The sequence below is a fragment of the Pipra filicauda genome, unplaced genomic scaffold (genome assembly GCF_003945595.2).
Source record: "Pipra filicauda isolate LSUMZ 115617 unplaced genomic scaffold, ASM394559v2 scaffold6_size6359152_pilon, whole genome shotgun sequence".
Classification (NCBI taxonomy): domain Eukaryota; kingdom Metazoa; phylum Chordata; class Aves; order Passeriformes; family Pipridae; genus Pipra; species Pipra filicauda.
The window spans coordinates 275,723-290,753 of record NW_024104865.1 but is presented as its reverse complement, the minus strand read 5'-3'; the positions used below and the strand labels follow the sequence as shown (position 1 = coordinate 290,753).

The 15,031-nt window shown below is 36.9% G+C and overlaps 1 protein-coding gene across 1 annotated transcript in view; it reads right to left on the bottom strand.

Annotated features, from left to right (window-relative positions):
- The window catches only part of GPHN (gephyrin), a 76,420-nt gene that overhangs the window by 30,727 nt on the left and 30,662 nt on the right, over nt 1-15,031 (bottom strand). The window contains exons 7-11 of the mRNA XM_039388964.1: nt 14,363-14,455; nt 10,846-10,901; nt 5,847-5,966; nt 1,731-1,789; nt 1,361-1,514 (exon numbers count right to left, since the gene is read on the bottom strand). Of these exons, the coding sequence (XP_039244898.1) occupies nt 1,361-1,514; nt 1,731-1,789; nt 5,847-5,966; nt 10,846-10,901; nt 14,363-14,455 (482 nt within the window). The remainder of the gene's footprint in view (nt 1-1,360; nt 1,515-1,730; nt 1,790-5,846; nt 5,967-10,845; nt 10,902-14,362; nt 14,456-15,031) is intronic.

The following is a 15,031-nucleotide window of genomic DNA, read 5'->3' as shown; positions in this document are numbered from 1 at the left end:
TATATTAGGAACTCTTTTGTAGGTTATAGAAGAACGATACAATATTGACAGGAGATAAACAATAATACTACTAATAAGAATGTATCTGTCAAAATTACAGCCATAACATCAGGTAGTCAGGTAAGAATACCCAGGTGGAGCAAGGCTAAATTTTAAGCTTTGGCTAGCAGCTCTGTTTCTGTGCAGACTTTCACAGAATGTTTAAGAAACCCACTGTGCAGGATCTTTTTTAACATGAAACAAAAGAGAATGTCCACAAGATAAAGGACTCTTTAATGACATATAAGAATCTACAATCATACAGAAGTTACTAATCAGTAAATCATCAACTCATCTCTAATCCTTGTAGCTCTGTGGATTCGTTCTTTAGTTAGCCATATGTTTCCTGCATGCCACACCCTCTCTATGCTACAAAACCTGACAAGATTCTGTCCCAGCAAAGCTGGCCTCAGCCACCCACAGTACCTAGAAGTCACCTTCACTGGGGTTGTGGAAGTTGTAAGGACACGGCCAGATGACAAAATTCAATATATTAGAAGTTTTCAAAATCTTTCAAAATTCAATATATTCCAGCTGTATGAGAATACAGCTATTGACTTAATGTTTGCGTCTGTATTTCCAAAAGTTTGTCTCAAAGGACAGTCAAAACTTCATGCTGTCTTTAAACTTCAAGCTGACTTTATCTCAACCCACATGTTGTTTTGGTTTTGCTCTTCTTTCTCTGCCCTGCTGCGGGAAGGATTGAGCAGGCACAGTTGCTGGCCTGGGTCAACACACAACATATGTAAAAGCAGTAAATTAAGTTAATCTTGAACCTGATTTTTCTGATGTAGTTAAGACAAACCAATTAGAAAGCTGGTCTGGAGTTCTATCAACAGGAGGGAGTCTGAATTTCAACATAAGCTACTATCAGAAAAAATATTAAGGCACAATACTACAGCAAGGCATTTGGTAGTACTATTCAGTTTTCAAAGACAGGTTATCTGCCATTTGCACTACAGCTACAGAGGAGTGCTGCTCAAAAGAAACTACTCTTCAGTCATGACTGGCAGTATGAATTAAAACCCTGACTACTCCACTGGTTTTCCCTTGCTGGCAGGAGGAAAGCAGTTGGCAGATGGTTGGATACATTATCAAAATTTTGGCAAAGATAGTGGGTGAGACCTGTGAGAGAGCCTTTGAGGGAGAAAACACAAGCAGCTGATCATGGGTTGATCCCCCACAGAAGTATCTCATGTCACCACGAACTGCAGTTCAAAAAGTGAGTTTGCTTGGGAATAGGGTGGAAGTCACTATCCAAAACACTGTCCCAAAGAAGACATAGTATTTCAGACCATAATTCTAAACAAACTTTTTTTACCTCATTCCCTGTTGACATTACTGCAACCACTGGAAACTTGTTAACTTCTACTTCGGTTACTCCAACAGTTGCTAAGAGACCAATCTCAGATGGACCCATGTGGGTTCCTTTAGCCAGCACACATTCACCTCTTTTAATGTCATGTCCTATAGGTCTGAAAATCATAGCACAGAAAAAAAAAAAATGAAAGAGAAACAGAATGAGATTCAAAGTATCTTTCCTTGATTGGTCTTGCTCCAGGTGAGGAGTGTCCATGGATGTCCATTAGTCAGATTGTCAAAATATCTGTACTACTCATTAGAAAATGACCTTAAAAATCAATAGCCCTTCTATTCCTTACAGAGATATTTTATCGTTTACAAATACAGACCTGATATCTTGGCCTGGTCGAGCTTGCACCAGGATTCGAACCTCTAGTTCTTCAGTGCCCTACAAAGACAAGGACATCAAATAGAGTTAGCTGAGCTATTCAAAGAAGATTAATGTTTAATTTCTCACAAGTCTACACAGCTTAAAGCACTCATTACACTGAGACTTTATGGTTTAAGCATCATATTGCTCTCCTGATTTGTCTGTCAAGACTGTAATACAATGTATGCTAAAACTGAACAGCATTATAAGAAATTCTCTCTTTAATGAGCTCACCATGGAAGGGCCAGCACTGAATATGTAGTTTTAGCTTCCTTTTTTTTTTAATGATACTTGCGTTTATATATCTTTCCTACTCTACATTCTATGTCTGGTGATTCGGTATACTGAGTGGATTCTTTCTACTCCTCTCAGCCAACTTGATCTGGTTGAACAATTTCAAAGATGATACTTCAAAAGGACCATTAGTCTGATAGACAATATGTTAGCAGATAGACTATGTTAGCAGAAAGGTGGGAAGAAGCTAAATGATTTAGCTCTTTCAGGATTTTCATGTAGATTCCTGTAGTGGAAACTCCTATTTGAGAGCCTTGTACAAATCAGAAAGAGGCTTATTTATCTTGTTTATTTACTGTGAACCAGAGACAGTGGCCTGAAAAGTCTGATGCAGTTTCTTCTTCAGAATGTCAATGGTCTGGTGATTCATTCAATACCAATAAATGGCATATGACCTATATTGTTAATATTTAATTTTAAGCCCTGCAAGTGGGTTGATGATATATACACTCAGCTTTGAGATAGTGCCAGCCTGTCAGTAGCACTAAATCTAAACAGATTTTGTTTTTACATTATCATGTAGTGCTTCATATTTAAATACCTCAAAGTTATAAATCAGACACTAATATTACAAGATAAACTAAGCATGTCAGGGTCATTTAGAATTTCTACAGGAACAATAGTGTTGTATAGGACACTGGGACTGGCCAGCATTTTCTGAGTTCAAACTTTAAACTTAAGGACCCAAAGTTAAAGTTAATAAATCTTTTAATATAGATTGTGATTCTGCTTACCTACTGTGAAAATTTAAACCCCTGAAAGCCAGAAAATTACTAATTTAAAAAATTCTTACTTTATCCCAATATTTTCAAAATATGCTTTTATTGTAAATTCTGTTTCTTTAAACCTGCTCTTCTTGCATAAGAGAAGAGATGATTTTTGGCTCTGAGTGTTCAAAATGGCGTGCTGGTGCCCAGGATGGCCCTTTATCCCCCTTATTGCCATCTGAGGCTGTAAAAGCTCCTGATAAAAATTTGGGGCAATGGTTAGTCCAAGAATGATTTTATTTTTATGACACTCTGGAATGGTTGTCCAGTCATGAAGATTTGAAATTTCCATATCTTTGATAACATTTAAAGACAGATAGGAAGATTTTAAGGGAATCAAGAGGAGAGCCAATGATACATTTGAGTAATATAAAAGGTCCTATTTAGGACTCCTGGATAAGGGGAAACAAGAAAATAAAGGCTTCTGAGGAATTCAGTAATCCCAGGTTTGAAAAGCACCATGGAAAGTGTGACTGTGGACAACATGTTGACGTGCAGAGACTGTTACTTATGGAACTGATGGATATCTGAGAATCCTTAAGGAATATGAGACAACTCAAGGTGGCTAAAGATAGGGCTTGTAGAGAGGTATGGCATTTTGCTGAGAACATCGTTCATTTGGTGTGTGCCAGGCAGCTTTCTTCTTGCTGTGTATTAATATATTTTGAACTATGTCTGAGTGGTTTGTTCTGATGGTTGTTAACAGTCAGCATCCATATGTGATGCTTGGTCTTTTTTTGGTTGATCACACTGGACTCCTTTCTCCTACAAGGTGACATAAAAACTCAAAATGAAAAGGACATAGATATGTTTCTCAATTATTGTGCATTTGGCAAGCTGATGAGAATTTTTCTTCCTGACGGATAACTGTAATTACTTTCAAGCCTATGACTTCTACAGTCATTTGGGGAAAGCTTGCTATGAAATTTAAGTACTGGTACCACAACCAGAAGTCAAGGAGTGAGTTCCTTTTAAAAATAATCTCTTTTCATAAGAACATTTTTTAAATATTAGAGATTTAATTTCAGTTAAATCCCAGCCCTGAAGGAGTTCTTAACACTAAAAAGAAAAATATTCTTGGTGAAGCCACCCAGACGTGAAAAGGGAGAGAAAAAAATAACATATTAATTAAACTGTACTAATTATTATGAGCAGGATTAGCAGAGTGGCATATTCAAAGACAAGCTGAAACTGAAGAATTCTACCTCACACTTAGAGGCAGAAAAAAGAAGTTGAAAGTGGCTGACCATTCGAGAAAAAATTCCGAGTTTAAGCACGTAGCCAGATAACCTGTTCTCACATGCAGAGGAGAATACGTACATAAGAAGTGGAAGGCAGGACAGAGACGTCCAAAGAAGTAGAAAATACCAGGTTATCATATACGTTGCTCTGCAATGTGATAGTCCTCTCATGATGAGGTGGGCAATGGCCACAAAAAACTTGCTCACTAAGGCTAATGGAACGAGTAATAAGCAGTGAAGGCAATGGTGTACTTTACAGGATGATATAATACATACACATCTGTAACCTCAGAGCAGGACTGACTCGATAATTTCTCTGACAGGAAGGACAGCCTAGACAGCTTGCTGAGTTCATTAGATATATACTATATTTATACTATACATATATACTACACGTTTATAGTAATAAGGCATGAGAAAGGATCATGAGAGTATGTTTCAGTTTTTGCTGTCTTCATCAGCTCTGAACACTAGAATTCACCTGCTTATAGCCTGGCTGCAATCAAAAGACAGCACAGAGCTATGGTGAAATGGAACACCTTGTCAGAACAGCAGCAGAAGAGCAAAGACTGATTTGAGCAGAGAACCGTACACATAGTTCATTCCAAAACTGAACTTGGAAGTTGTATCAATAAGAGACGTATCTTCTTGCCTTAAAATCTCTCAGAGGGCAGCAAACGTGATGATGGTATCCTGAAGTCACAGCTGGGTAAGTGAAAGTAATGATTCAGAAAGAATTCTCTGGACACAAAGGAAGTCCAAGACAGACTCTTTGCAATAAAGGTGTTTATAGAGAGCTCCTGTGTTTTGTAAAAAGCACAATTTCCTTTGTTAAGACAACTGTGCATACAGAACTAGTACTACATATTTTTTCTGTGGTATTTTGCAGCATCTGTAAGGTAGTGCACTAATATGATTTACAGGTATGCTGGAAAATCTGTTCAAGTCAAACAGAGTTAAGTTTACATTCTGGGGGCATATGCACCTTACCCACTTCCTGAAGATTTTCCTCCATTTCCAGAGGTCTTAAATTTAGCAATTTTCTCATTTTAAAGGAGTCCAAAGGTCTATTTAAAAAAAATAGTTGTGGTTTAAAAAAATTTGGGAGGCACTTACTTCCCCTGTTTCATAAGAAAATCCCTTGGATGCCTTGGAAGGTATGCGTACAAGACATTTTCCAAATCCACCAAATTCATCTTTGTTGAAATAAGATCAATTCTGATAATACAGAATTATCTTCATAACATAGTTTAAAAGAAATGAAGTCATCCCATGGATTTTGCAGCACTTAAAACAGTTCACTTTCCCACAGAAAATCATATTCAGCTTTAATTACATCAGCAGTAATGCTGCACTGTAATATTTCAATGTATTATTCTGGGATCAATATGTAATTTAAGAAAACTTTTCCCCTTCTTGCTTGGTGAGGTTGTCACTACTCTGTATTTTAAAATGTGAATACAGGAGGCACTCAAATTGGACTGTAGTCATGGATCTCCAGAAGGCATTTACCTTTCACTCAAATCATGCTCCCAAGTGTTTTGGTGTCAGCATTTTTTGATGAAAAATCAGTCAGAACGGGTAGGTCTGTGACACTTTTATCACAGCCTGAAAAAGTGAGAATTGCCACTAGGAACCCATGCAAAAATCTTTAAACTTCTGAGATTATTGAAGAGCTTTTCTTAGAACAATCTTTCATATTTACAGGATTTTATCATGAGCCATTTTCTGCTGAACGCAAAAGAAAAATGAGGTTTTTAACTTGTGACTCACATCATCTGATTCCCTGATGAGCTCTGTATCTTCCACTTGCACCACTGCATCAGCACCGCATGGAATTGGAGCACCGGTTGTAACGCGCATTACCTGACCAGGCATCACAGTCTGTGTTGGCTGAAAAACAAAAAACCAGAAACTAATCTACTTCTGAAAAGAACACTTTCAAACCACTGGAATTTTATGCAAATAATCTGAAAGACTAGAATTTTCACTTGCAGCATGACTCTTGCTATGCTGCGAGTGATATCAACAGGTATAATAAACTCCAATGTATTTAAAGATCATTAGGTCTTTGCTTCACATCTGGTTTTATTTATGTGGTGACATATTAGGTGGCTTCAGTTTTTTCCCCTTAGATTTCTATCGCAAGAATAACTTTCAGAAGAAGCAAGAGACTGATACTCTGATTGGCTCAGAAAAAAAACTGGCTTAGAAACTTAGCGGTTAGATTCCTCCTCGAAACTTAGATGTGCAAAAATCTAGTAATTCTCTGTGAATATATGTTTCGTAGAGTAGTCTAGTCCCCAGGGTTGAAATTTATGTGCTTTGGTTTGGTTGGATTTTTGGTCTGTTTTGTTTTACCAGCACACTGTATATGGAAAACCAACAGCTTATAAGCATAGTAATGTAACCAGTTGCTTCATTTTTAAGCAGATTTCTTCACACTGAGAGACAGTTCAATACTAGTTCACAGAGAATATCTATCTTTGTCAGGGTCAGTTTAGCAGAGCATAAAATTGATAATGTTCTACAATTACATGAAGTCACAGAACATTAAAAAATTTCAGCAGAAGCAATACAAAGAATAGAAAAATATCAGAACAACATGATAAAACAAATGACTTGTTTTTAATAATATTTCTTACCAGGCAGACTACTTTAACATACACTTTTAAAAATCCAGAGTAAAACTGTAATTTGACAATAACTACTTAATAAATAAATAACTAAAAGAAAAATTTCTAAAAAAATGCATTTAAAGAAGCTGATATGATGATGGTACTGCTGGCTCCCCATGGCACTGTAAGTAAGCCTGACTTATTTAAGCTTTACTGTTATTAGTGAACATGTGCTACACACATATCTACACAGCTGTGATCAAAGCAACATATTCTGTATGTGTCACACATATAATTCATGTGCAGATTGACTCTATACTCCATATGCAGCATTGGAATACATCCAGGTCTTCTCAAACTGTGATTAGCACATATTTGACAGCAGCCCACAGGCCTGCAGGCAGTACTGCCCAAGCACTGTTACCTGTCCTGCCCAGCAGTCTTTTACTCCATGACTTTTGACAGGAGGCTGTTGACACCTGCAAACTCTAGACCGCTGGCCAACACTTCAGCTGCATAAAGCTGTTTGCCTTGCCCGTTTTTCTACTCCACTTTAGCTCCGTCATGACCTCTGAAAGGTATTACTTAGAATGGTCTGTACCTGGCTTACCACAGTTCACAGTGACCTATGTATCCCAAGAAACAACTGAGCCTGGAGCTGATTGAATCTTGACCCTTTTCTACAGGCAATGTAAATCTAACATCCTTCAAGAACATAAATCAAATGCTAAAATAAATTTAAAAAAAAATCACACTTGCCATATGTCACGGTTAGTGTGTTTTTAGGGCAAGATTCATGCTATCCTAAAGTAGATATCCAAACTAGATGACATAAAAATACTACTTTTTAAAAATAGTATTTATTTCCCACCACAGACTATGCAAGGAGCTGTGGATGGATAGCAGATACTACCATTTATTCTGAGGCTGCTTAAAAGGGAAAATAATGTTGTCTAGTGTGTTATTTTGATTTTTATGAAACGAAATGTTGCAAAAGGCAAAGTTTATGCCTTGGATTATGGGAGCTCTTCTGCATATTGTTGTAGATACAATCTAAAGATTTATTACAAATACGTTATATTGTTTTGAACTAAGTATTGCTGACTTTGGTGACAAATTTCAGAGGAACGATGTATTACATAAAAAATGTCTCCCATTTAAAAAGCACCACAAAGAATATAAAATGTCTACACTGACTGCCACAAATCAGTGCCTATGGTGATAAAATGTGCTGTAACTAACTGTGTTTTCGGAGTTTACTATTAGATGAGTTAACTTTTTGAGATGCAATGATGTGATACATTTAAAAAAATTTATGATACAATAACAATTGCTGTTAGAATTGGTTATGTTGCTTATATATTTAATTTCCTTTTTGTCCTCTGGGAATTTGATCAGATTAACTTTATGAACAAAATTCAACCATCAGATTTGCGTGTGAATCTCCAGGGCTGTGTTCTTCTGTGCTAGAGACTATGAAGATAAAGAAATGATTGCTTCTTAGAAATTAATATACAACAATTTCACAGAAGCTCTTTTAAAGGCCTTTGAGATCTCGCTTTTACATGGAATAGGGTAATACTGGTTTCTGCCCTCTGCCTTCATCAGTGATAATCTACTCAATTTTAGTCACTGAGTAAAACCCAGAGATAATCTACTGAGCACAGCCCCCATCTCAGGCATTTTCTCTTACACACGATTACACCTCTCCTGTGTGATTTACAATGAGCCATGCTCCTTTCTGTAAAAACGCCCAAGTCAGTGGAACCAGGGAAAATGTCTGTTTTTCATCCTGTATTGTAACTGGCTAGTCACAGTGCCTCTTACAAACATCTTTAGAAAGTCTTGCAGGAAATGTTATGCTCTGACTATGTAAGTCTATAGGAAGAAAACCAATCTTCCCCATCTGTTTCAAAGGCTATGTCGATGGCTCATCACTAGTCATCTCAAGTGTGCCCTAACCTTCCCAAAGCAGGATAGTGTCTGAAAGTTTTCCTCGATACAAAATAAAAAATGGTTGTTAACATGAACATGATCACCTGGAAATGGAATTCAGAAAATAGTACATAATTTAAAAATTGATACAGAAATGTCCAACTTGGCTATATGGCCTCATGGCAATTCTCAGTCCCATTTTCTTCATTTCTACTTAGTACTTACATAACCTTTTTCCCTACAGGAGGAGCAAAACCTAAAACTATTTTGAACTCCCTGCTGTGAATCATTCTGTTAATTGGTCTGTAACATGAAAGGCAGAATGTTGCTGCTGACAGTGGCTGAAGGGTGAAATGAGACTGAGGAGCCTTCCAAGGCTATAAATAATTTCTTGGGAAGGAGATGAACCTGAAGATGCGTTGGCCCAAGAAAAAAACTTTGACCAATTATTCAGAGGTCAACAGCCTTGTTTTTCTAACTTGCCACTGGTATTTCCAGAAATATGCTCTCTCTGCATGCCTCCTCCCACCCAATTTTTGTTCCTTGCCAGAGAGGCTTCCTATTCCCAGTAATCTGGGAGGACAGACTGTCCCTGTAGAGAGACATTTGTGAGCTCTTAAACTTTCTAGGAGGGAAGCAAGTTCCCATTTGCCCTTTTATCTTTCGTACAAACCTGCTGAACTGATTAGGATACTGAAACACTTTAGACCTCTAATGGGCAGTCCTTCCCACTAGAGACAGCTTCAACAGTACTGCTTTCAAGCAACACTGTGCTGTGGTATTTAACTAGCAAAATGATAATATTGATGACAGGGGAATAATGATAGGAGTGATAATTCAGCGGGTTGCTCTGCTGGTTCTTACTATTTTATAGTGTCCATAGAAAGGGTTTCTGGACTAATGCTTGAAAATGCAGTCAAAAAAGGCTAAAAATACAAGGCAGGTTAAAAAAATTCTGAATTCATTAGTTTGCCCCTTTTTTTTTTTTTTAAAGTATTTAAAGTAGTTTTTACATATTTTGTACTACAGATTCATTAATCCAAGTTCACATGAATATCAGTATTGAGAAGGTGTTTGTTATACCAAAGTATAATTCATGATGATGGATGGGACTTAAAGCAAAAATAATTTTCACAGTTCTCTGTATCTGTCATGATTAGCCAAATTAAAAGTCTGTTACACATTTAGAACCTGAATAATCCTGCAACTGGTAATACTTCTAAAACCTGACACAACTTTTGAAATATGTCAATTCTACTTGGATTTTTTTTGTTTAGAAGTCAAAATGGACACACTAAAATCCTCATTAAAACCAATCAATCCTTTGTTTTGCCTTCTACTTTTCCCCTTTCTCCATCATTTCACATACAACACACAGAATTATAAACGGGGACTTGAAATAGCTGGAGAAATATTTTAGATTAACTTCTGCTTTCCTAAACAGAAGGTGGCAGGTAGGATTAAATTGACAGAATAACAGTGGTTGAACGTAACTGATTTTTTTCGTATTACCCCAGTATTAATACAGGAATTTCATGAAATGTAGTCTTGAGTTTGAGAGTAAATTACAAATTGTGTCTATATATGTATATTTGTAGAGCACAGCAGGTTACAAATGGGTCCTGCCTCAACTTGCTCTTAAAATCAATCCACACATCTGCTCAGGTGCACAAACACTCTTCTCAAACCAGTCTCAAACAAGGCTGCTGCCAGGCTTCCTCAAGATTGTTCTGATCATTATTTATCTTTAAAAACTTCATGCTAAATTTTTACACTTCATTTTGCAGGTATCAGTGTGGAACATGCAAGCATCTTATGGAAACAGTTATTGGGCTGACACCCTTTAAAAATCTGTCAGCAAGAAGAGGTTAAATTAGGCTTTTCTTTGTTTATGAATAGTTCAGCCACTAGAAATCTTATGTCCCCAAACATTGTACTAGGGCAGACCATTATTCTATGCACTCCTATCAGACATGTCAGCACAATGCTCTGAAGTATTTTGGGATATCCTTGTTAGTTCCTTACATAACTGTACTACCTCACTTTCTGAAATCATGTCCCAAGGCACATAGCAGGAGGGTCGGTACAGCTGTGTCCTAGTTCACGCCACATCCAAGAATACTGAATTTTGGAGCACTAGGAACACTTGTAAAAAGACAAAGCAAAATCTTACAGCAGAAAAATACATAAAAAAGTAAGAAAAAAGAAATTGTGCTCACCTGCTCACCGGCCTGGGATTCCCCTATGATGAATCGATCTCCTGGGCCATCAGCAGCTGTTAAGACGGACAATACAAATGGTAAAAGATGAACCAAAACAAATGATGACATTATGAATTAAGAATGGGAGAAATAAAGATGATTTAAGATTCGGTTCTTCAGTTTCAGCATGACTAAGGTTATAGAAGTTCTGAAAACATTTTACATTTTAGGTCCTTTGAGTTGTATTTATAATTTTGAAAATTACAGGTTCTAGAAAACAGAGTATTTTTAACTGAAATTTTCTGGGCAAAATGGGGTCAAGTAAATGAAGATTAGGAGGAATTACATTAATAACAAAGATTTAAGAGTGTTCATGAGATTATTTTTATAAAAATTTCCACCGTGAGAAAATCTTTTTTAAGTGAAAGCAACACAGGGGAATCATATGTTTTGCAAATGTATTATGCACTTCTTTTTCTAGACAACAATGGAATATTGACATTTCTAGATTCTATCTCTATCTTGGAAGGAAAATATGGAAAAGTGCAATGATTACAGACTGCATAGATGACCACGCAGTCGTGAAGAGGAATAGGGCTAAGATAATGCAATCTGGACTGACACATTAGAACTTTGAGTCCTGTTTCTTTCTGTAACTTCAGATTAGCACTGATCTAGCTACCTTGCACTTCTCATTGAAGCAACACTGAAAATTAGGAGTCAGAGATCACTGATTTAACAAGTCTCCAGGACTTCCAATTTAGCAAATCTGTACTTTTACAGAGACAAAAAAGGCACTATTACTTATGAAATTTAAACTCCTGACTGCCTCAAAGGTCTTTCAGCAAGTTGCATTCATGGTATTATAGGCTTTACCATGATGTAAAGCATGTATGAAGCACAAGCAACTCTGGCTTTCTAAGCACAGCTGTCATGCTACCAAGAGTGGTCAGAAAACCCAGGTTCATATGATCACACTTAAATATGTATTCTTATTAATTTTAAATCTGTAGCTGTCAAAAGTTGATTTACCAGAGATGAAGTCTAATCGGTGACAACCGTTATCTTAATACCTTCTGTTTTACTTCAAGAGCCCTGAATATACACCTAGATAACCTTATATTGAGAAGAACTGCTTTCAGGAAGGATGCCCATTCAGTCTGCATAATGATTTATCACATTTGTACTCAGGCACTGGCTGCAGCTTGCAGATAATTATCTATGGCACTTAGTCATGTTTGAAGACTAATAATTAACGTAACTTTAAAAGCCTATCAAACATACTAATCTATGAGCTTTAGAACAAAATCTAAAATAAGAAAGTAGAAAAGCACTTTTCAACTAGTTGTCCTTGAATAATGCATTTAATACTAGTGAAAACAGTTGTCAGACCTTCACTGAAAAAATGTACTTGGATGATCCAGCAAAAGAAGAGAAGGAAATCCCTAACAGCAAAATTTTTTAAAATCTGATAAAATACTACTGAATTAGATTTTATTTCCCCACTGGTAATAATACGAAGACAAAGTTTGTAGATGATGTACAACTGACATAACTTGAAAAAAGGACAAGGTTTTGGGCAGACAGGTTTATGTCACTGAAAGCTAATCCTTAATTTTTTGGTAAGAAATATCCAATAGTTAATATTGTATTTGATATTGTCTCTGCCTACAAGCGTTTTTTTTCATATCCTAAGATAACGAGAACAAAAAGAATAGAAAAAAACAGAATAGAATATAACTGCCTGATCAATTCAGGACTGACCAAAAGATAAAGCAAATAATTAAGGGAATTGTTAAAATGCCTTTGAAACACAGACAGGCTTGGGGCATCAACCCACCCTCTAGAAATTCTTTTCCAGTGTTTGACTACCCTCTTGGTAAAGAACTGTTTCCCAATGTCAAGTCTAAAGCTCCCCTGGCACAGCTTTGAACTATTCCCACACATCCTGTCACTGGACACCAGCGAGAAGAGATCAACACCTCCCACTCCCCTCCTCAGGAAGCTGTAGAAAGCTGTGAGGTCACCTCTGAGCCTCCTTTTCTTCAAACTAGACAAACCCAAAGTCCTCAGCTGCTCCTCATAGGACACTTCTTCCAGTCCTTTCACTCAGCTCTGGACACACAAATATTTCAGTGTTACTCTACTTGAATCCACCGCAAAAATTATGGTCTTGTGTGTTGCTTCTGACAGAAGCTGTTGAAGACAGTGTTCATGATCATTCTGTTCATTCTGCATGTTTACTCAGATTGTACTTGTGCTTTCCCTTACCCCGCAGCAATCAGGTTGCAAGACAGCATTTGCTTGATCCCAAGGCCCTTGTCACTCAGTGTTCTACTCAGAGCTCACCCTCTTAGCTTTTTTCAGTGTCACATAACCTGTATTTCTCTGGCTACATCTGCACCCCCATTTTGGTCTGCCTGTCTCTCACACATAGACCACAGACAGCTGCAAACTCATCTTGTAGACCTGAAATTTTATAGCGGAAGCTATTGGACTACATCCATTGCCTATGTTTTCAGACTATTTCATGGACAGTTGCTTTCCATTGTTTCAGCTGCCAGCAACAAAAAGGATATTTTAATGTCCCCAGAAGGAAGTTTGGTATTGTGTACAAATTTCAACATGGTGTTACAACAATTTGACTGCTACCACAATTAAATCACCACTATTATAATGTTCAATCTTGTATATTTTAAATTTTCTTCATAGATATCTGAGGTGAGCATCATTAGTGTTACTTTACAAAGAAACAAACTGATGCACAGAGAAGCAACTGGCTCAGAATGATGTAGCACTTTGTGGCAAAGCACAGTATGAATTCAGGTCTCCTGGGAAACCACATTCACTGCTTGCAATGAGTAAAGTCACACTACTCATTTTCACAGAACACTTCACCAAATATTCTGAGTTGGAAGGGACCCACAAGGATCGTCGAGTTCAGCTCTTAAGTAAGTGGCCCATACAGACATTGAACCCAAAACCTTAGTGTTATTATCACCATGTTCTAACCAATTGAGCTAATCTCAGGGTCATATATGGCAGCTGCAATATTTTTAAAGTAAAAATCAGTTCTTCTTTTGAGGTGTGTCCATAAAAGAACATTCTTGTAAGTTTTTTCAAAAATTCTCTAATGCAATCAATAAAATATTCACTAATAGGAAGTTGGATCTGTAACAGTTCAAGAAAGTAACAGATATGTAAGAAAATCCCCATTAAATCAACAACAGAAGAATACAGATGTTCCATTAATCTTCTGAATTCTTAAGAAAATGCAAGAAATGCACTAGTAACAGAGTTGCACGTCTGTGAGCACACATGGATGTACATTTGCTTGTGGACATAAGCATCCACTTAAAAGATCTGAACTCAGCTTTATGGCCTTCCTTCAAGACAGTCTTATTCTATGTAACTGTGACTTCAGCAATGATCTGAATCAAATCTAAAGGAAAATAACCACTGCTGGATCCAAAACAGGTGAACTAACATGTTATAAAGTGGTTTTCCAGACACTGTCTACAAAGTGAGTGTTTACCTCTGACAGCGTAGCCATCTTTTACTGATGCTGGAAATGGTGGTAGATTATCTTTTGCATATACATCTTGAGCAAGGACTCGGCCCATTCCATCTAGAAAAGAGAAAAGACCATGCTCCATGTCATTACAGCTAGTGAAAGGGGGAAAAAAGTTAACAGCCATGTGCTCCGATAGGTGAAATGTGTATGTATGGGACACACAGATCTCTCAGGCTTTTGATTTTTGCCTCTACATAAAAGAAAAAAGACTGGAGTCTGAAAGTACTGATAAAGGATTTGTTCAATAAGTCTGTGCTCCTGGTTATGGTTAAATTGCTGACAGTAGATTTGAATGCCAAGTATCCAAACCCAAAGGTTTAGATAAAAGCTCTGATGTAGGGTCAGACAGAAAAAACAAGTATTTGCTTCTTTAAGTCAAGTTTTTCTCCTGAGATCTTTTAAAATTATGTATTTTCCTTTATTTAAATTTTTATAAAAATTTTTTAAAAAAGCTTTTAAAATGACATTTCAGAAATTAATCTTGTGTGCAAAAGGTGAGAGGTGATGGATTGAGGACTCATCAGTAACAATGGACAAGTTTTCATAAATTGACAAAAAAGTTTTGCAATAGATTAGCTTTGCCTAATTGCTGAAAGCATTTCTGCTTAATGGAGGGTGAGTGAACGTAAG